General features: G+C 34.6%; 1 protein-coding gene and 1 pseudogene across 3 annotated transcripts in view; both read right to left on the bottom strand.

Annotated features, from left to right (window-relative positions):
* LOC146003924 (E3 ubiquitin-protein ligase RNF180-like) overlaps positions 1 to 24,241 on the bottom strand; it is a 116,128-nt gene that overhangs the window by 80,255 nt on the left and 11,632 nt on the right. For all 3 annotated transcript variants that reach the window (XM_083142441.1, XM_083142428.1, XM_083142436.1), the window contains exons 2-4: positions 13,343 to 13,565; positions 9,271 to 9,655; positions 796 to 908 (exon numbers count right to left, since the gene is read on the bottom strand). In XM_083142441.1, coding sequence (XP_082998567.1) covers positions 796 to 908; positions 9,271 to 9,655; positions 13,343 to 13,552 — 708 coding nt within the window. In that variant the 5' untranslated portion in view covers positions 13,553 to 13,565. The remainder of the gene's footprint in view (positions 1 to 795; positions 909 to 9,270; positions 9,656 to 13,342; positions 13,566 to 24,241) is intronic.
* LOC145987110 (cytochrome c oxidase subunit 2-like) lies at positions 14,596 to 15,252 on the bottom strand (annotated as a pseudogene).

Genomic DNA, 24,241 nt, shown 5'->3' with positions numbered 1-24,241 from the left:
CATAAGCTTGATTTAATAGTTTGCATAATACATAATGAGCACTTATCCACATATTAAAGTTAAATGTATACAAATATACGAAACATTCTGGCTTACTGGCGGTAAATGTAGAATGGAGAATATGCCACAGTCATGATTTCAAAAAAAATGAATGGATACATGCTGGGACATTTCAGCGAATGTATGTATATATGTATCATATTTTTTTATGACTGATAATATGGAACATTTTAGAAGACTGCTGACTAGAACTTAACCAAATGTAAGTTTAGTTCATGTTATTATTTTTCATATTTTATACTATTATCTATATTATTTTCTGTTGTTAGTACGTTCCAATGTAAAATGGCTAATGCTGTATTTGGAATCTTCTATTAAATACTGTACATAAAATAAATAAATACAGTGGGTGCCCTATTAACCGGCCACCACAGGATCGAACCCTTGGCCGAATAATGAAATAGCTGGTTAAACCAAATTATGTAAGGGAATACAGTAAACATCACTTCATCACATCACAAGATGAGCAGGAAAAAAAAAGCACAGAAAACTACTGTATATGTATCACTGTCAGTATGTACACATTTTTAAAACTAAACTACAGGTACTTGAAAAAGGCTGTAGTGTATTCTAGAAGAAATCAATAAATTTTCCTCAGCTGAGCAACCAGTTGAACTGAGGCCCGTTAAGTGGGCACCCACTGTATGTGCATTTTTTTACGATTGAGAGATGCAACTTTCACTTTGCCCCCTTCCCCCCCCCCCCATGTAATTAAATCAATTGCAAGGAACTTACAGCTTTCCCTCTCTTTGGACTCCGTTTCTTGGATTTCTTTCTTTTCCTCTGATCTTCCTCTTCAGAAGGCAGAGCATCAAAAGGGTTTGAGGACCAAAACCTTACACTATAACCTAAACCAACAATAAAGTACATATTAAAAGTGTATCCACTATCAACACTACATAAATGAATAGTACAGCACTACACTCAATAAATGTTTCTTTTCACAATCTGTGGTTGAAAAATGTATGTATGTGGGAGGTTGCTGTTTAATTTGATTTGATTTGCTTTATTTTACTTCCCTTTTTGTGCCACTTTTGGCTAATATGTGAAGATGGGAATGAGGGATGATTTGATGAAATTGATGAATAGACACTCAAGAAACATCCATGCCCAGGCCAGGATACGAACCTGGGACCCCTAGCGTCATAGCACGATGTGCTAACCACTCTGCAACAGGGGCCGGCAGGTTGCAGTTTAAGTTACATGACCTCGGTTTTAATATTGTAATTTATGTATTTGTTAGAAAATATGGTTTGATGTCCTGTTAGCAATGAATATTATCTGAAAATTCAACTCAAGAGTTAATGCTCAGATGTAAATATAAAATATCAGTAATGTCTCCACGAATTCCTAAGAGAGATTGGTACAACCATAAAAGGGGATATGATTCCTACCTTCTTTACTGGCTTGTACTATTCCGCCAGTCATTCATTCTACCTTTCCAATAAAATGAAGCAGGCTGTGGCATACAGATAATTTTAACAGTTACAACAATTATAATTCATTTTATTTGGTGCAAATTACTTCTCAACAGCATAGTGGCTTTCACTGTCACCTTATAATCAAGAGGCCCCAGATTTGATCTCTGGCAGAGGCACAACTCACAGTGGTTTACATCCAATTTGTCTATCTGAGCATAAAGTTAATTTTTAAAAAATAAACTTCCGTTTGGTGTAAATTGTATTAATTAGAGCTAAGTTGTTAGTGTTACTCATGTAAGTATTGATCAAAGTGAATGTTCAGCCAATATTTTTGTGGAGTCTGGGTACCCTGCAGGGTCTGCAAAATGCTACATAGCATTTTGTGAAGTCTAAGTATTCTGAAATTATGCAAATGCCAACACTGCACAAGGAAACAAAATGGAAAATTCTACATTAAACCAGACTACAATGTATCCTGCAAGTTAAGCCTGTAAATACTATGGAAAACTTAATTTTTACTTTTCCAGCATCATATTGCTGTATAAGAAAATTTTATATATTTTTAAAAGAACATTTTGTGTGTGCTTTATGGAGACCAGGAAAGTAATGTATATGTTCTGCCACATGAATTGAAATTAACACGTTACTGTACAGATGCTCAAATGGAGAGGCAAATGCCATCTATGGCCATATCATGCACATGGTAACCAGCATCCAGCATGTGAACTATGCAAGATATTCAACACTGTGTTGCATTATTCATCATTGTATATTTCACAACTCTCTAGTTAAATGAACTTCTGAATAAAATTGCAAAACTCCCTGCTTGTAGTTGTTATCTGAAGCTAGATTTGACTTATTTTGTCTCCGAGCCACTACAGCGCATAAATGTAGAAAAATGTAAAATCTAGGACAGTAAAAACGTGTGTTCCACTATAATGGTTTCATTGTGCTGTACATTTTCTTTGGTTTGGGGTACAATTTCTCACAGACTAGTTAAGTCAAAGTACACTTTACATATAAATAAATTACCATACATTTCTCATCAACATGTTTAAAAAGTCAAAATCAGACACATAACTGTTCCCCCTCCCTTTTAAAAGTGATTTCTTTTTAATCCCTTTTAGTGTAACACATGTTTTAAAATCTTTTCCTCCTCCCAAAAAAGACAACTATGTTCCCTTTTATGGAACATTTGGCTAATTGCAAAAATGAAGCTGAAAAAATGATGAAATCAAAGAGACACCCAGAAAAAGCTTCGATGTCTATGTAAGGACTCAAACTCTGAACCTGTAACTATTTACCTCGCTTGGTCACATAGGCAGTGTCATAACTGTAGACAAAAACCTGAGGTCTCCAAAATTCAGGTATATCTCTGATTTTTAAACTACTATCCGTGACAAAAATATTGAGCCTTTGGTTTATGCACTTATGAAATTGTACTCAGTGGGAGGAAAAAGTCAAATATACCTTATTGAAAAGCTTCAAGTATCTACATTTTAATAAGGGTTATCTGAAAATTTTTCTTAACTTTGTTTTCTTGCTATAATGAAAAATTCACTGAAAAGTGTATTTTTTCCTTCCCATTTTCACGAACGGGGAACTTAACACCATACAGTTCATAATCGGCTATACATATAATCTTGAGATTTTGTGTACTTGAAGTTTGATTATTTTTGCACCTCTGTAGAAAAATCAAATGCATATTTTTACTAGATACTTAAAAAATTGACATTTTAGGGACACGTGCAAACTTGAAATGCATAATTACAAATTCAATGAAATTGGAAAAAAATGTTTATATAACGCATTTGATTAAATTCCAGAAGTTTGGCGTGTGTACATCAAATATGGTTCCAGATATTAATTATTCTTTCGCACTCCTAATATGGTAAACGGGTGCATGTCGTATGGCGGAGTGCGGTCAATCTCAGACTCCACGAGCAGCAGGCGACTTCCACAGCGTTGCCACTTTGCTGCGAGAATAGCGCAAGTGAGTTCCATCGAGCAGATTCAAAGTATTGTCGCAGCATAAAATAATGAATGAAATATTTATCATATTGCAAATGGAGTACTGCTGTAGTGCAGGTCTTTTTTCTCCCAATTTTTTCTAGCTTTTATCTTCATATGAACATTCGATACCCGGCGAAGGTACATAGTGGTCCGGATCTCACTTTAAACTGTAAATCCAGTTCCGATTAGCCTACCTGTGCATAAAGAGAACATCGTTTTCCCAGTTTTATTTTATGTCGCACATTTAAACAGATATATTGAGTAAAACAATGTTCAATGAGGACTATTTGAATAAAGTCGACGAGAGATCCAGTCTTCTCTGTATACAATAATAACGCACCTGCTGTGTACAGCGATTTCATAACAAAGGGAAACAGAGCAAGGTGCATACTAGCAACAGCAACGCATATAAATTACATTTAAAAAATTGCTCATTTGAAACCTTCACGCCAACTAACATTTTAATAAAATATATTTCCAGCAAAGACGCATGTAAATTGTGCTTATCTCGCAAAATTCACTTAATCATCGTATTGAGTAGTGGTGGTGGTTTCAGCATTTAACGAATCTGAAATATTGCTTTTATATTTTGGTCTGTTTCACAGCTGCAACTCTTGAATAAGCAAGGAGTTGTGTGTTCATTAAGAGAGACAAAGGGACTAAAAACATTAATAAATTTTCAATAAATATAAGTGAAAGGTAAAAGTATAAAATGCTGTTCATAATGGATTCTATTGAACTGGATAATTAAAATAAAAGTCGTGTATCTTTCTTCTCACTACACCTTGGAAAAACTTGCCCAATAAAATATTGGGTCGATGCAAATTTTTGCTGTTCCCTTTTTCTTTACATACCTTTTTCACTGTGCTGACGTAACCCCCAAACACTCCGCTTTGCACTTGACACCTTGGTTTATGTTGTGAGATGCGCCTCTTTGTTTCCCCTGGTTGAAATCTCTCTTGGCACTGACTATAATTTCTTTTGCACCACTATGATATTACCATCTTGCCATTTTCATGCAACAAAAAAATCACTTCACAGAACTGCCATCACTCAATACAGTGTGTACGAACAAACACGTGAACTTGCCTGGATAGAATGCACGTAAAAATTATTATGGCTATGTGGAAGTTCAGGCAATAATTCATGGCAGGAATGTAAACACAGAAGTGGCAAAATAGAATTTTGGCATTTCTACAATGCTTTCCTTTGCGCAACACATTGTTTCGGCTCATTTCCCGTGTCAAAGCTGCTTGAACGCAGCGTTTAAAGGGCAAGCGGCGATGCTTGGCAACGCTCTACATGTTTTCTTAGCAAATATGTTAATCGCGTGGTAAACGGTTGCCAAGAAAAACAATTCTCTGTGTTATTTTCAATTCGCACAGTGTGCAAGAATGAGATATGAAAGTTTGATTTTTATTCCACGGCCATCATTTTGATATACATTTTATAACCACTGGGCTGACAACTACAGAGATTGCAACATCATAATTAATCATTAATTGTGACTATTCCACAGATTATAGTACCATTATATTTGGCTCAGATATTTCCAGATAATCAAGGTTCAATCACAAAAAAAATATCATATTTTATGACGGTTTTACACGAAGATACATACAATTGAATTAGACTTAGGTAAAAAACACCCGAAAAAACTACACTTTTACGAACATTTTTGTCTGAATAGAAAACAGGCAGAATTAAAATCACTTTGTCTTGCTTTTGTCTAAAAGCAGACACTTGTAGCTTTCCAATGAGGTATATTTGACTTTTTTCCTCCAACGGAGTACAATTTTACAAGCGCGCAAACCGAGGGCTCAATATTTTTGCCACGGATAGTATATACGAGTTTTCTTATGTACAACTCTTTCAATCATACTATTATCCAAACATACCATTGAGATTTAACATTAAATAAGACTAATTATAATTACACTTTGCTTTGTTATAAAAATTGCAATCATTCATCCTATCATATCAAAGCAATATGTAACTTGGACTTCTGTTCAAATAAAAAAAATATACCCATATCAAGCTGAAAAAATGCATAATTCTTCTTTATTTTTAACAAAAGAATAAAATAAGAAAAAAACATTAATCCAATACCTTCATCTTTTTTTAGTTTATTTGCTCCTATATCTAATTCACTGTCACTCCTGTTCTCATTAGGAGTATTAGGGTCCTTCAACTCCTCTTAACATTCACCTGGAATAATTGATGAAAAAGCAAGGGAATGTCTCAGTCTAGTTGGATGGTCAAGGATTTTGAATATCATCTGCTGCTGTTCCTTCTCATTGATAAAGTTTGTTAACACATCTCCAGATTGAAGAGAAAATTAATGGAGCTTATTTCTTCTGGTCAGTCATGAAGGATAAACATTCAATGTACTCACAAGGACCTATTCCCCTTAAAGTAATCTTTTCAATTTGTATTTAACAATAAAACTGTGACTTGGATATGTTAAGATTAGAGTTTGTTCATTGTGCTTGAATATTCTGCTCTGTAAACTTTGTGGGTGTGTGACTACCTAATCATACACCTATATGTGGTTCCAATTTCTACATGTAAATGGAAATGTGTTCTTCTTGACATGGATAATGGTAGCAAAGAAGTTTCATGATGATTAACCTACAGATGCAGAAAGGTGAAATGTCAAAATAAATAAAAATGCACTGCAACATGAGTTAACAATTCAAGAAGCGAGAAAGAGATAACAATAGAACAAGATAGAAAAGAAAGCTTCTACACAAGTCCAGTATGTTGACAAACACAAATATGAAAATCATTCTCAATGTGGTAACATCAACGATTTTTTCTTACCTTGTGGCAACATCATTAAGAACAAATATTATAAGTGATCAGTATCCGCTTACTTTTAATTTTTTTAGTTCTGACACTAGCTTGTTTCTTAAACACAATTTTTCCACTGTTTCAAAGTCCTCATCAGGTGAGAAAACATCTTCTTGATTCGACACATTGTTCATTTGTTCACGTACTACGTAATTTTAGAGTACTGAGCAAAAAAGTTTAATAGGGGCACTGGTTATGCCGTAGAAAGTACTTGAGTTACAAACTTTGATGGAGTGACAAATTTAACAATTAACAGTTAATGTGACATCTATTCTGGTATCACATGACCTTTTGATATATCAGAAAGTAATAAGGCTACAGAGGCAAAATTTAGCGGAGTTGAAGACTAAAAACATGCCATAAATTATATTGACTGTGCTATCAATTTGTGCATACGAGGCAAATAAAGTTCCATTTAAACCTACTTATATAACCACCTGCTCCTCAAATACTGGGATAGGGGAAAAGGCAAGCAAAAAAGATAGGCATGCCTCTAATGTCCCCTTGAAGTTGCATGGGTCAAGTACAATACCATATGAAAAGGAAGTGATTTTTGCTACTGCAAACAATTTGGCTGCATCCACCAACAAATCCCCCCCCCCCATATCACATGATTACATTTAGTAACTACTACTATCTACATATCCACACAGAAATAAGTGGTAGTTGTGTAACTTAACCACAGTTGGAATAATTTCCTTTTGAGGTAGACTTAGTTAATTTCCAATAAGGGCTATGAAAAAAGAAACATAATAATTGTGTGTTTACTCTGTGGTTTATAAGATGATTATTGTGGTAACATGGATGGCAGCAAGAAAATCAAGATCATTAAAACAATGTCAATGATAAAAACTGATAAAAGGCAACAAATTCAAATAAATATCTAGATGCCTTATTGAGGATTTCTACTAAGGATTTTTTTCTTCCATGGAGCAACACACAAACAACCTCACCATTTTATCTTGCTCGAATATATTTACCTAGTCATATCGATTATAAATTCTGTTACAAAGTTTAGGCAGGGATGCAACACTGGTTGGCAAGGTAACTCCGCAATGTTGAATCAAAAAACAACCAGTATGATAGTGTGTTTGGCTGTGGTAGCGGAAAAGTTAATTTCACTGCGAATCGGATTGAGTGGAGTGTATACGAGAACCGTGTGGCAGTAATCGCACTGCACAAAGTTGGCAAATCACCATTGGACATTTTCAACACCCTGAAAAAGATGAATATCAGCAGGATGTTTGTGCATCGGACCATCAACAGATACTGTGACACAGGGACAATTGAGGACCGCCCCAAGAAAGGTAGACCTCGCAGTGTGAGGAGCCAGTGAAAGCAGTGGCGGCGCGGATTCAACGAAATCTTGTCAGGAAACAAGCAGTGATGACTCGAGAGCTGAACGTTCTGAAAATGTCGATGTCACGTGTGCTTCGAAGTGATCTAGAACTTCGTGCTTATCGGCAAAGTACTAGTCACTTCCTCACTCCACAGCTTAAGGTCCAGAGTGAGAAGAAAACAAAAAGACTCATTCAGCGTTACGCAAATGGTGGCCACAGGAGGATCCTTTTCATGGACGAAAAAATCTTCACAATTGAAGAGTCTTACAAACGTCAAAGCGACCGTGTTTACGCCTCAACATTCCTGGAAGCTCCTGAAAACATGTCACGGATCCTCAGGGGCCATCATCCCGCCTCAGTGATGGTTTGGTGGGGGGTTTCATACGATGGTGCAACTGACCTCCACTTCTGTGAACATGGTGTGAAAACATATACAAAAGTGTACCAAGCGACAGTGTTGGAGCCACTTGTGAAATCGTTTGACCTGCACCATGTTCAACAATGAGCCGTGGAGCTTCCAGCAGGACTCAGCACCGGCCCACAAGGCAAAGACCACACGGAAGTGGCTTCAGAGGAATGTACCTGATTTCATTGCTCCAGCTGATTGGCCCTCCAGCAGCCCCGACCTCAGCCCATTGGACTACAGGTAGTGGTCCATTTTGGAAGGCATGGTCTGTAGGAAGAGGCATCCAAACCTTGCGAGTGTCAAGCGTTCTCTTGTGAAAGCAGTGGCGGACTTTCCCCTCGAGACTGTGTGTGCTGCGATCGATGACTGGCCTCAGAGACTTCAGGCCTGTATGAAGGCTAGAGGTGGCCATTTTGAACAGTGATTGGTGCTATGTGTTGGCAAGACCTGTACCTTTGTAACATCCAAATATTAATACATTAGCTTGCTCACCGTGCCTGCAGTTCATTATTAACTTTGTAACAGAATTTATGATATGACTAGGTATATCTAAAAAAAATAGCTGAATTTCTAATATATCCAAAAAGCATTTTAGGGACATTCCAGCGTTTCATGCATGACATATTACACTGAAAATATAAGGTTCTAGACATGAGATTGGATTAAAATATTCATGATGAACTGATTTCGTAGAATTATGAAGTACTTTGTGGCTTCTGCTAACAAATCAAAAAACTCAGTATGAAGGCATAGGCTGAACGCACGAAAAGCATTAACAAAAGTGTGTTACGTGTGAGACGCAATAGGCATATAGGCTGCAGATGCTAGTAACTTTTATTGATGAAATATGCAAATTAAATGCATTCACAAACATCTAAACCTTAATGCAATTAACAACAATGATAATTTCCATATTAATTAATTTTGTTATTTACATGGAATAGGACCACTTTTCGTGGAATGCCCCTTCAATGAACAAGAATGATAATGATAAAGTTTAACAAAACATAACTAAGCTAGATTTAAGAAAAATACAATAAATTTTCTCATCAAATTCTTTTTACTTTGTTGAAGTGTGGAAACGTTTGAAGCAGTATGTGAATAGAAAAAAGGAAGGGAAAGAAATATAACATCACTTTTCCTTTAAAGAAGGATGATGAGAAAAACTATACCCCACCCATAAAGTGATTTTCCTCTTGTACATCACTTTCAGGACGATCCGATTCATTTCTCTGCTTCAAAATGAACGGATTCGTTTCAAGGTTTGTGCTACTTATATTGCTTGGCCCAGCATCACACCCAGTAAGTGGTAACACTGCACATTCACTATTCAATGGATCTCCATCTGGGGTTGTCATCACTGTAAAATCACATTTCACAGTTTCAGCCACACGAGGCATGTTAGTGTTCCTCTCATAAATGCAGTCCACTTTGCTCTTAACAATGTGCACAGCAGGAAGAATATGAGATCCACACGAGCATTTTGAACCAGAGACAAAGTCAAATGAACCTAATCGAGCTTGACAGTTTGGACAGCAAAGTTTTCCTTTGATCCAACCAGTCTGAAAATGAAAAATGTTTAAATTGAAATACAAAAAGATGAAGATAAATACAAACACAGAACTCAGCTTGTGACCAATGAAAAAAAATGGGGCACTTCTCTTTTCTTAACTGCACCCAATTGATTTCCACACAAAGACAGGATCATGACCAGAGTTGGTAAATATATTTCAAAATAATTATACATGAAATGCAAAACAAAGAAAGGCACTCCCTTTGTTGTAGATTATTAGAAAACCTACTGTTATTGTGAATTATCTACATTTAGACATTTCAGAGAAACTGTGGTTCAATAAGTAAATCATCCATCTGTCATGCATGAGGCATGGGTTCAATACCCAAGGTGGATGATATCCAGTGGGATTTTGTCCTGACCAGTGGCGTGGCGTGACTTTTTCAAAGGTGTTACCGGTCGTGGTCATCAGACGTTATCATCTACATCCTACCCCCCCCCCCAAAAAAAAAAGACATGTCTTTGATCTGGATTTTTGTTAATTTCATTCTTTTTTTTTGCAATCCGCTCAGTGATTTATTTAGCTACAATAAGTCCTAGAAAGAACTACCACTCATGAGAGAGTTACCGCGAAAATCCAGTGAATGGTAGTCGAGTCTTGTCAACCATTTCTGTTTCTTTGCAAAGAGGAGGAAAGGGGAAGACGAATCATACATTCGGTTCAGTTTGACGTTTCTGCGGTGAGCAGACGACAGAATTCCCCTACTCCAGCGGTGGAAGGGAAGGCCAGATGTACGTTCTACAGGTTCTACTGTTGCCAACTTAGTTTTTTGGAGCAAGGTTTGTCCAAATCACGAATCGCATCTAGTACTTATCTTTTCGTCTATTTCGTAAACGGTTTCAGTTGTAGCTAAATCCAGCTTTGGCTTTGCAGTCTAGCTCTTGTTGTTTCAGAGAAATAGTATCCCCGTTTTAGGCCAGATTTAGCTATTTTCTGGAAATCCAATGTGATAACACTTGCTGATCCGGTAGGCCGCAGCGGCAACAGGGCCCCTAAACAGGCATATGAATAACCCCATAGCACACTTGCCTCCTCAAGTCTTTCCCCGCCGTTCCCTTGCATTGGCGCCCTTTCCTCCTGTTGCCTCTTCAGGGTAGCGGAACGGCCTGTCTCTTCGCTTTTGTCGGATGCAGAAAAAATGACCTCTGCAATATACAGTCAACTCGGTTAACTTATTTAACAATGTTGTTATTTTATTAAGAAAAAAACTTTTTAATTTCTTTACATTTTTCTGTTGCCTGCGGTAACACCGGTTACATGCATGCCACGCCTCTGGTCCTGACAATATCCTTGTCTAAGACAGGCTCACCCAATGGCACAGGGGAAAGCATCATCTGGTTGTAACAAATACACTCACATCTAAATCCAATGTGACAGCTGAAACTTCGGCAATAAGTTGTTTATCAGCTCCAGATTATTAAGTACCTTCTAATAAGAATACAGCATTTATCTAAGAAATGTTTCTTGACAAACCAGACTTAAAAGAGGGTTTAGTTTCCATTAGTAGTGAAAATGGATTAGGCATAATACTGTAAGATAATTTACTTCCAATTCATTATCACCGCACAGCAAAATTTTCATCTCTGACATAGCTCAAAGGTATTAATGTTAAAATATATTCTACTAACAACAGTGGACTTTTCACACTTTTAGCTGGTTTCAAACCAGAGTCATTACACGTGAAATCATCCCATTGAAAGACAAAAAGTTGCTTCAGTGTCACGCATTTGCTTCCAATTTCTTTTGCTGATAGATACATGGTTCAATGTGACAAATATGTAATATTATACTTGTTGAATAAATATTTTAAAAGTTACAAATTTTTGAAAATTTGAAGATTTTCATAAATTGGGTGGATGAATGAATGCACCATACGACACAAAATATGTCATATCTTGGAAACTATGTGGAGTATTGTGATGATTTAGGTATTGTGTTATTGTATTAAAAAATCAGAAAGGTAATATTATTCATAATAAAAATATCACAGGTTTCAGTATTCAATGAACGAACCACTGTTTCCACTGACACATGACTACTTTTTAAAAAATGGCCCTAAAACACTGCTCTGGGTGATTCCATGTGTATTGACCCACCAGTATCAGTTTTGATGATATGTGGAAGAAATTACGGCTCACATTTTAAAGATTTTGTTTGAACATGCTACATATTTTTCCACACATAATATTAACAGGCAAAAATGTAAATAACACCTTACATAAAGTGGCTCTGGGGCTCACCAAACCTCAAATCAATGAGTACCTGGGGGTAACCCAGGGAGGGTTAAGGTGGCTGGAGCATGGTGCTGATCAGATCACATCACCTCCAAAATGGTCCGAAATAGAGAATGTGTGGGTCCCTACCCCACACCCCTAAATATGCCTCCATGGCACGGTGCTATACGCATGAGGGACTTTACTTATGCATGCAAGCGCTCTTTGAAAACAATAAGCACTTGAAAGAAAGGCACCGAGTTCAAATTCCAAGTACAGTATGAATGTTTAGGACTTTCCTCATCACTACCCTGAGTTCGTTAGACATTTTTATTGTTGCTTCGCAATTAAAGTTCGAAAACTAGAAAAGTGACATGAAATGGCAAAAATATAAATCAGCAGTGAGAAAACTGATGAGATTTTGTGTATGTAATTTGACCCATGTACAGTTTTTCACTACTTTGTCTGACAAAGTACAATACACCAAGCCCCAACCCCCACCCCTTCACGAATATACAAATTTCAGATGTTAGGCTTATCAAAATGTATTGATGAGTTCGCTACTTCCGGACAAGAGATTAGTACAATTTAAGATAATAATACTACTAAAACATAAGGTTTTTTTATGTAATTTCATTCCTTACTGGAGAAAAAGGAAATGTTTCCAGTAATTTGTCTGCACACAAAATACCCACTTTCTCATTTCATAAATAATAAGACTTGTAGCCATAATTATACATAAATACAATGTGTAAGATTTGTGATGTAAATAATAAAATATCACCCCGAGTTTCTCAGTAGAAATGAAAGGGAATCGAGTCAAACCAATTCTCCATCTCCTATGTAGATGATAGATTGGGCTACCTGAAAAAATGGGCTTTCAACCATGGCTCTGGCCGGAGGGTTGGAGGCAAAGAGGTGGGGGAGTAAACACAGAAATCTTTCCTTCTCTTTCCGAGGTAGCCTCTATACTTGAAACTGGTCTGGCGGTGGAAAGGTCAGCTGGAGTAGCTCCTTCCAGGCTGCTGGCGATTGTACCGAGGGGTGAGAAGCACGTGATAAAAAGGTGTTGCATATGAGCTGTGGCTTCGAGAAGACAATAAATATTGCAATTTGAAAATAATTAGATGCATGTGATCATTGATCTATCACTGCTAGACTAGCTACTCCTCAGTGCAAGTCACTGCTTTAGAAGGTAGATGGCATATTTTTTAACTTGTCTACATATGCGTATGAGGTTATCGGATGTCTTGGATACAATATTGTACACATGCTGTAACAGATGTGTACTGTGATGAAACCAAACCTAGGGTAAATTTAACAATCTCAGGCATCATGTTAAAATCCTAATTAGGTTACACATTACCACCAACATTACAATCAGCAGTATTTCTAATTGTATAATGAATCAATATTATCATTCTGACTTGGTTCGTGTAGAACCTATAGGGTAAATACTTACCTCATCTAAAACTATTGTTATCCATTCTGGCAAAGATTCTTCTTCAATGTACCACACTGATTCATTATGAACGGAAGTACATGCTTCATCTTTCACCTCAGGTGGTTGGTCAAAATCAACATTTTCACCATGCGCTGTCAAAACAGGAACATCTGGGTGCAGGAATAACACAAATCTGCAACGTCGACATTTAACAGGCACCTTCTGCATTGTAACTGGGAACCTGAAAGCAGGTTTGGTTGAGTTAACACACAAAAAAATGCTCTGGCAACTGAAGGACTAAGTACCACATGATCGAGGCCAGGAAACAAGGAAGATACGCGTACATGCAGTTCCACTACCTGTTCATAGACGGGAGACGTTACATACTCAGAAATCTGGAGAGCATGCAAACAGATGAAGTACCTGTCTCTCAGGAAAGTGACAATGGAATTCCATCCACCCCTTCCATGCACCTGTCGGAGGCCGCAATGGCAGCTGCAGCAGCAGGAGTGCAGGCGCCAAAGCAACACTCTCTATCCACATCCACCCTCTCCTCTTCTCGGGACTCTATGGTAAGAAACAACAATAGGGAGAGAGGTCATTCCACCCAATGATGGACAGGCACGCAATGGTCATCCAGAGAAAAATGGAAAGAGATTGTGTGTAAAGCAGCTGGACATTTCTTATTTAGTGTAGCATTTCAAAACACCCGAGGACTCCATACGAAAATCAAGCCTTTATCTCAAAGCATTTTTGCCAACAACTATGCTGCAGTGGCTGTAGTCGAAAGCTGGCTAGTCTAGCATCAGGGATAGTGAACTGTTTATGGCATAACTAGATGTGACGAAAAAATAAAGACTTTGGGGGGAAAGGATGGAGCACAAAACAAATTCAGATCAACCACCATAAAATTACCCGACCTACCAATTAAATTAAAAACTGTAATTAACAAAATTATGTCCCTGTTTACATGCATAATATATTTCCCACCATCATGTACTATTTCAATTTATGAAGCATTTTATCAAGCGATCTATTCTGTGTGTGTTCCCAGTTCACACAGGGAACAGGTTCTAATTATGATTTCAGCAAAGGCTCACAAAAATCTAACACTCTTTCCAACTTTATGTCTTACTATAATTTAACTAGTGTAAACAATGTGTTAAACACCAACAACAAAACATCAGATTTTGTTCTGACTAACATCCAAAACGTGTCGGTCTGTAAAGAAACTGAAACGTTAGTACCGGAGAATGAACATCACCCCCTACTTATTTGTGAGTTGTAGTTTCAACAATAATTGGTATAAATCTATGATTAGACCCACAAATTTCTGAACACTGTCCAAAAAATAGACCAATTCGACTAATGTTTACCCCTGCCTGGTTAAGTCGCCCCGGAGTGGCATCTATCTTAATTCCTATAGATGGCATGGCCCATGAATGCAATACATCTGCGGATGTAGTTAACACTCGAATATCTATATTAATTGGTAGCACTGTTCGATTATCTACATCTAATAATCGAAACGAGTTTAAAGATATTTCATTTGTTGGGGATATATATGAGTCAAATTCTGCCTTTATGAAATCGGAGTATTCATAACTTCAGTATCATTGATGCCCAATAGTTTTAAGCGTTAATGAAGGTTGATTAATTTCATCTAATAAATATAATAAACGTAAAGAGGGTAGGGCAATAAAAATTAGGGTAATTGCTGGTATAATTGTTCATATTGTTTCTAATGTTTGTCCTTCTAAAAGTATTCGATTTGTTAATTTGTTATTAAATAATGATGCTATTAAATATCCTACTAATACTGTAATTATAATTAAAATTAATATTGTGTGGTCATGGAAAAATATTATTTGTTCTATTAATGGGGAGGATCTATCTTGTAGTCCTATTTGATTTCAGGTTGCCACTTTTAAGTAAGGGATACCCCTTATATTTGAAGCTTAAATTCAATGCACTTCTCTGCCACCTTAAAGATTAGTTGTTAGTAAGTAGTATTGGAAGTTCTGAATATGTATGTTCAGAAGGAGGTGACATTTGATATCACTCAATTGATGATGCTTGTTGTAGATTAAATAATGTTGGTCGGGCACTTGTTATACCTTCTCAGGTAATAAAAATTATAATAATTACTGCTGTAAATGATAAGATTGATCCTAATCTTGAAACAATATTTCATATTATATATGCATCTGGGTAATCCGAATATCGTCGTGGCATTCCTCTTAATCCTAGAAAATGTTGTGGAAAGAATGTTAGGTTGACTCCAATAAATATTGAGATGAATTGGATTTTTAACCAATCTGGATTTATTATTACTCCTGTAAATAGAGGGAATCAATGTACTAGTCCTGCTATGATAGCAAATACTGCTCCTATAGACAGTACATAGTGAAAATGTGCTACAACATAGTATGTATCATGTAGTACAATATCTAGTGATGAATTTGCTAATACTACTCCTGTTAATCCTCCTATCGTAAATAAGAAAATAAATCCCAATGCTCATAATATTGATGGGGAGTAATTAATTTGTGTCCCATGTAATGTTGCAATTCATCTAAATACCTTAATTCCTGTTGGTACAGCAATGATTATTGTAGCTGCAGTAAAATATGCTCGTGTATCAACATCTATTCCTACAGTAAATATATGATGTGCCCATACAATAAATCCTAGGAATCCAATTGCTATTATTGCATAAATTATTCCGAGAACTCCAAATGTTTCTTTTTTACCTCTTTCTTGAGTTACAATATGTGAAATTATTCCAAATCCTGGTAGAATTAGGATATACACTTCTGGGTGTCCAAAAAATCAGAATAGGTGTTGATATAAGATTGGGTCTCCACCGCCAGATGGATCAAAAAATGAGGTATTTAAGTTTCGATCTGTTAATAATATAGTAATTGCTCCTGCTAGAACTGGTAGTGATAATAATAGTAGAACTGCAATAATTACTACTGATCATACAAATAATGGTACTCGTTCTATAGATATTCCTATAGTTCGTATATTAATTACTGTTGTAATAAAGTTTACTGCCCCTAGAATAGAGGATACTCCTGCTAAATGTAATGAAAAAATTGATAAATCAACAGAGGCTCCAGCATGTGCAATTCCTGCAGATAGGGGAGGATACACTGTTCAACCAGTTCCTGCACCACTTTCTACAATTCTTCCTGATAATAGTAGAGTTAGTGACGGGGGTAGCAATCAAAATCTTATATTATTTAATCGTGGGAAGGCTATGTCTGGGGCTCCAATTATTAAAGGTACTAATCAGTTTCCAAATCCCCCAATTATAATGGGTATTACTATGAAAAAAATTATAATAAATGCGTGTGCAGTTACAATTACATTGTAGATTTGATCATCTCCAATTAAACTTCCTGGTTGGCCTAATTCTATGCGGATTAAGATTCTTAATGATGTTCCAACTATTCCTGATCATACCCCGAAAATTAAATATATTGTACCAATATCTTTATGGTTAGTAGAAAATAATCATCGTTGCAAGAATGAGATGACTGAAGTTTTATAGGTGATAAACTGTAAATTTATTTATGAGTTTTAAACTCTCTCATTAAATTTTGGCTTTATAGTTAAGAATAATAATTTTGAACTGCAATTTCAGAGTGATACGTTATATGTATTAAGGCCTAAAAGAATGCCCCTTATTTATGACTTTGAAGGTCATTAGTTTAAAATTAACTTAAGACCTTATAAAGATTTTATAAAGATATATAAATTGGTTGAATTATAGGTAGCCCACACACTGCGAGAAAAATTGTAACTACCGATAATATTTGTTCTTTTAAATTTAATGGTTTATTGTTAATAATGTTTCATATATTGGTTTTATAATTTATTAAAATTGATGTAAGTGAGGTTCGTAAGTAATAGTATAGGGTTAATAGTGATATACTAATTAGAATTATAATTATAATTAATTGTTTAAGGTTGGTTGTTTGAATAATAACTAGTCATTTTGGTAAAAACCCTAGTAGGGGTGGTAGTCCACCAAGAGATAGTATTGATATAAATAAAGACATTTTTTTGATGGGGGGAAGGTTCAATATAAACAGTTGATGGATATAGTATGTTTTGTTTATTGAAAATAGCATAATGGTGGAGGTGGTTATAAGGATGTATAGTAGTAAGTATGTTAATCAGGTGTTATCTTCTGATGTTATTCTTAGGATAATCCATGATATGTGGTTAATTGATGAAAAGGCTATAATTTTTCGTAATGAGGTTTGATTTAATCCTCCAATTGCCCCGATAATTGCTGATGTTCTAATTGTTAAAATTAGAATTATACTTAAATTGTCAATTACATATCTAAGTAATGTTGATGGAGCAATTTTTTGAATAGTTGTTATTACTAAGCAGTTAATTCATGTTATTCCTTCTATAACCTCTGGTATTCAAATGTGAAATGAAACAGCTCCTATTTTTATTAATAAAGCTATAATTAGAAGTTGGGTTTGTATATTGAAATTTACAGCATTAATTATAATTAATGCTGTGGCCAAAATTATTGATGATGCTAATGCTTGAATTAGGAAGTATTTAAGTGATGCTTCTGTATTTCGTTGATTATTTGGTGTGGAAATTAATGGAATAAAAGATATTAAATTAATTTCTAAGCCTATTCAGGCTCCATATCATGAGGTGGAAGAAATAGAAAGGAGGGTTCCTATTGTGAGGGTCAATAGGAATATTATTTTTTTGGGGGTTGTGAGCATTAAAAAGGGAAGGATTAATTATAAACCTTCATATGTGGGGTACGAGCCCTCTAGCTTAATTAGCTTACCTTTTTATTATATTTTGGTGTATGATGCACTATGGGGTTTGATACCATTGGAGAAAGTTTAATTCTTTCAGTTATAAAAATTCATTTTTAATAAAAATGAATTTAATAAGAACATGTTAAGTTTCATGTATACTTTACCCTATCATGGTAATTCTTTTTCAGACATCTTATTTATAATTAAATTATAATAGTGGGCTAATAATAATATTTATTAGATTTTTATTGTTATGATCAATAAGTAGAACCTATTTATTAAATAATATAAAATACTTCAGAATTGATTTTAATTTTATCCAATTTTTTTTAAGTTTTTGTAGTCTAACTTAAAGTAATTGACTTAATTAACATGTCATTTTAACACTTATTGAGTCTAGAGAAAAAAGAAGTTAATATATCTATATAGAACACAATTTTGAGGAAAAAAAAAAATTGTGTTCTATATAATACGGGAAAGTGAGTAAAAATAAAAAGGGGAGGAAATTTTCGTGAGATAATTTCTAATTATAATTTAATTTAATATAATACATAGTATGTAATAATAAGGAACCTCTCTTTATATTTTTAAATTAAAGTTTTATTCTAGCTTAAATCTTCCTAGTTAAATTTTACGTATGTATTTATTGAAGAGAGGAGAAACTTCCGTCAATTTTTTATGGGTTGAGACGGTGTATTTTGATTTAGTTCGCAGTGTGTGGGTTTGTTTAATTTTAATGTAAATTAGATTACAGAATTTTGAGTTTTAATATTTATTTTGTCCGGCTAAATTCATGCCAGCTGCCGCGGTTAGACGTGGGGACATAAGTGGAGGGCTGTTGACTTAATTGTAGTAATAATTGATTTTTGGTTGTTTATATTTTATTTATTAGGTGAAATTTTTAATATAATTTGTTCTTTATTTTTATTAATTCTATAAAGGTGATATATTAAACTAGGATTAGATACCCTATTATTATCATTGTGAATTTGGTTTGAGTAGTATTAGTTATGATCTTGAAACTCAAAGAATTTGGCGGTGCTTTATTCTATTTAGAGGAACCTGTCCCGTAATCGATATTCCGCGTTTTATTTGACCTATTATTGTAAAATATCAGTTTGTATACCGCCGTAGTTTGAATATTTAAATATATATTGTTTTTTTTTCTATTGGAATATATTTCAGGTCAAGGTGCAGCTTATTAGTGGGTGGAGATGGGTTACATTATGTTGATTTGGATAATGTATTGTAATTATATTTGAAATTGGATTTAATTGTAATTTTGTTTTAGAATAACATTTTGGTTTATTAGCTCTAGGGCATGCACACATTGCCCGTCGCTCTCATTTATATAGGTGAGATAAGTCGTAACATAGTAGGCGTACCGGAAGGTGTGCCTAGTTTGAATAGTATCAAAATATTTCTGTTAGTTAGAATATTCATTTACATTGAGTAGTTAGTCGTGCAATTCGATATATTTTGATAGAAATTTTATTACTATTTGAATTTTGTTTATAAATTGTTTATATATGAAAAGGAATTTTATTGTGGTTGGTTATATGCTTAGTGCATATGAATTAGTTTGTTATAGATTATTAGTACAGTGTTGGGATTTATTAAATATATGAAATATTAATTTTTATTATAGGAGATGTTAATAATCGTACCTTTTGTATCAGGGAGGATTAAATTTTAATTGAATATTCTGTTTTCTCGAAGGGTGAGGAGCTAGTAGAATTAATTTTAAGGTAAAAGTGTTATATTTTTCTGTTAAAATTGCTACTTGTAATAAAATGTTATTCGACTTACCTTATATCTAGTTATTAGGGAATTATATTTAATATAGCTTTACATTTTAATATTTTTTATATTAATATATATACTATAATATTAATGCTTAGTTATGACTAGGGGGATGTGCTCCTGGTTAATATGTTGGTTATAACTTTATAATAAACTATTATATTTATTGGTTTGGAGATTGCTAATTTTTGTAATTTTGTTATAATTTATTTGAAATTTTATTAAAAATTTAGTTTTGGTTTTACTTTCTTACTTAATTATGTGTTTTAATTGGTTTTATTTTGAAATTATGATTCTATTAGTATATTTATTTAATTAATTAAAGGAATTAGGCAAAATTTATTCTCGCCTGTTTATCAGAAACATCTTTTCATGATTTTTATATGAAGTATAACCTGCCCAATGACACTTGTTTAATGGCCGCGGTATTTTGACCGTGCGAAGGTAGCATAATCATTAGTCTTTTAATTGGGGGCTAGAATGAATGGTTGGACGAGGAATAGACTGTCTTTAGTTAATTAATGTATAATTTTACTTTAAAGTGAAAAGGCTTTATTTTTTTAAGGGGACGATAAGACCCTATAGATCTTTATATTATTTTAATGATGTTTTGATTAGTAGTATAACTATACATATTATTAAATAATATTTCGTTGGGGTGATGGGAAGATAATAATTAGCTCTTTTTTATTTAATATTCAATAATTTTTGTTATTTGGGATCCATTTTTAGTGATTTAAAGAATAAGTTACCTTAGGGATAACAGCGTAATCTTTCTTGAGAGATCCTATCAACAGGAGGAGTTGCGACCTCGATGTTGGATTAAGATATCATTTGGGTGTAGCATTTCAAATTTGATGGTCTGTTCGACCTTTAATTTCTTACATGATCTGAGTTCAAACCGGCGTGAGCCAGGTTGGTTTCTATCTCTTAATATTAAAAGTGTTTTAGTACGAAAGGACCAAATACTTATATTATACATATATGATATTGATTAATAATAATTACTATTATGGCAGAGAAGTGCATTGAATTTAGAATTCAATAATGGAGATAAATTTCTTTTTATAGTGGATGATATTAGATTGATTTATTGGAGTTATTTCTTTTATTATTTTAGTTGTGTGTGTTTTAATTAGAGTTGCTTTTTTTACTTTATTTGAGCGTAGGGTATTAGGTTATATTCAAATTCGAAGGGGACCTAATCGGGTTGGGATTTGTGGTATTTTCCAGCCTTTTGCTGATGCAGTTAAGTTATTTACTAAGGAGCAAACATTACCTACTTTAAGAAATTATTACCCATATTACATATCTCCAGTTTTTAGTTTATTCTTATCTTTGGTTGTGGGTTGTTTTTCCGTATCACACCTTATTATTTAATTTTTATTTGGGGGTGTTTTTCTTTTTATGTTGTATGAGAATAGGAGTGTATAGAGTAATATCTGCTGGGTGATCATCTAATTCTAATTATGCATTACTTGGTGGGCTTCGAGCAGTTGCCCAAACTATTTCTTATGAGGTTAGATTAGTATTAATTTTATTATCTTTTATTTTTTTAATTGGTGGCTATAATTTACTTTTATTGTGGATTTATTTATAATTTTATGCATTGTGGATGCCTGTACTGCAATAACTCCTGAGGTTCTTCAGAATGTCGTAAGGTCATGGGAGAGACGATTACACGTGTGTGTTGCGCAAGAGGGACGTCATATTGAGCATGTGTTATAACTTTGTGGTATTGTTAACTCTGCAACAATTAAAGTTAGGTGAAAACAAATGTCACAGTTGTTTTCCTGGTGAAATTCTAGCCCATTTTGATATGTCGCACGACCCACTTCCCATTTAAATTTCTGAAGTTGAATTCAAGATGGCGGGCATCAAGATGGCTGCCGACCATGCGGGTGACGTCAATGTGGTTCCCCCTTGGCCTGATAACGATTGGTCATCGCCATTTTCACGTCCCATGCCGCAGTGGCCTTGTACTGGGGGTGTTAAGTGACTTATTGAGCCACCCTGTAGAACCTTTCTGCAAGTTCATCACACGTTAGACCAGTGTTCTCCTCAATGGCTGCTTTCAGGGCCTCGTCATCCAACACATGTGCTTGTCTGCTATGAGGTTCAACCCAAAGGCTCACATACAGAAGAATGACCCACATTTCAGGGTTGCAAGGTGTATGTAATTTATTGCATATGTTCGAGAATAACCAACTTTCTCCTTTGTCGTTAAAAGTGCCTTAGTGTGATAGCCTGAGGTGAAACACATCTGTTAGTGACACGTGACAGCAACAGTGTTGCCAGTGTCCTGCGTAATATTGTGAAAACATTGATTATTGGAACAGCCCATTTATTCCCTTCTGCAATGTTTTTGAAACTTCGTCAAAGTTCTTTTTCTGTCAAATTCATTAGATGGCCATCCAAATTGTTTGTTGGTATTGTGAAATGTTGCAATAATTTACCTCAATGAGTTCTGTGCATCAATACATGCGATTTGCAAATATTTTTTTCCGCCTTTGGCAACACTTTGCTTATTTGTTATTAAAACATGCATGTTCTTACATATGTTTGTCTCTCTAAATTTTCCCAATATACAGGTCATTCTCTTGGCAGAAAGCGTTTCTTCTCATTCTGTTTCGCTATTCCGTTATACGGTCGTAAACACCGGGTTGCGTGACTTTTCAGACACTCTGTATATATATATATATATATATATATAGCTCGCAAGTGTTAAATGCATTAAGTAGGTTAAGCTAAGTTAGGTTGGATTGAAATAGATTTAATGTAAGATCACCGAATTTGGTGCAAGTTCTGGACAACGTTCTGTTATCTTCTTTCACAGAATCAGGTCAGAAAACCGGTTTTGTAAGCTGCATAAAACTCTTCGATTTTCTCGTTCTTTCATAATCTTGAACGCCTTGTAATGGTAGCGCAGCACTTCCAATAAGTTCAAGTTTTATGTATTTAAAGTGTAAAAGTACACCCTAACAGCTAAAAGAGTAAAGTCCTAACAGTCTACCAAACAATAGTTTGCGTATTTACTGAGAATTTGCAAATTAGTATAGATTAGGAAAGTTTACTAGTTTACATATTTTACAAGAGCAAAGCCAATCATTTATTTGTGGGTAAGATTGATTGATGTTCAGAGAAATCATAATCTGTCCTGATTATGTTACGAATATTTGATTCAATAACCTACTGAAGTCCAAGTCATATTTAACATGCACTGTAAAGATAGATCTGAATCTGAGCTGATATAGTGAATCAAACCTTTAATAATTCTGCTATAACAGTACCACTACGTTAACAATTATGGTGTAGTTTAGATCAATTATATTCACATCCACTTACACAACATCTCTAAGTTGTTTTCATTTTATTATTAACTCAACTTGTCTCAGGTTGTAACAATGTAATGAAAATGTTTTTTTTTTGTTTTGTTTTTTTAATTTTGTTAAGTTCATAGTCACATACACCATATTAACAATATTTTTCTTTGCTCCTCTTGCAGATGAACATTTGAGAATCCATTTGATATGTCTTCTAAGAATACCTTGAAATTTGTAAAAAGGACAACAGATTTGACAAACAATGGCAACCCAACACCGTGGAAGTTTGTGGATATGCTTCTATGGAATCAAAATCGTCTTTGTGGATTGTTTGACCTGTACACAATTTGCAGATACATGGTTGAATGGTGATGGTTTACAAGATATGAAGAGTCCAAAATATACTCAAGAAATTATGTTTCAAGACTTCCTAATATCTGGTTGCAAGTAGTCAGCAATTGGGAACGATATATTAGAGAAACTGAAAATAATGGGAATGGTATAACGTGTGTGTCTTGTCTGTCAAGTTATAGCACACATTCCTTGAAATTTTTGCTAGTTCCAATTTTTAAGGGTATTTGCCCATCATTGCTTTCTGAATGGGATGATGATTACAAGATAGCAAGAAGCATACGTATCTATGAAAGAACGACATAATGTTTTGCAGGATGACCAAGAAGGAGAATGACATTACACTGAAACAAAAATGTTAATATGAATATATACGTATATCCCGAATGTATAGTTTTTGTAGTCCTTTCATGCAATGATTTTTGAATGATTTGAATTTTATTCTAATGGTAATTATTACCATATTGTATCTTAGAAAACTTCTCTTACAATTCTTATCTGAGTAATGCTGAACTCTAAGATATCAACAGTCTTTGGAAAGTTACTTTTAAAAAGTAATTCCAAGTTAATCACTTGAGAAATTAATTCAGTTATAATTACTGTTGCTTTAAAAAGTATCTTTAAAAAGGCAA

The sequence above is a fragment of the Lepisma saccharinum genome, chromosome 1, assembly GCF_977018435.1.
Source record: "Lepisma saccharinum chromosome 1, izLepSacc3.1, whole genome shotgun sequence".
NCBI classification, from domain to species: Eukaryota; Metazoa; Arthropoda; class Insecta; order Zygentoma; family Lepismatidae; genus Lepisma; species Lepisma saccharinum.
The sequence above is the reverse complement of the archived record's forward strand: the minus strand, read 5'-3'. Positions and strand labels throughout refer to the sequence as shown.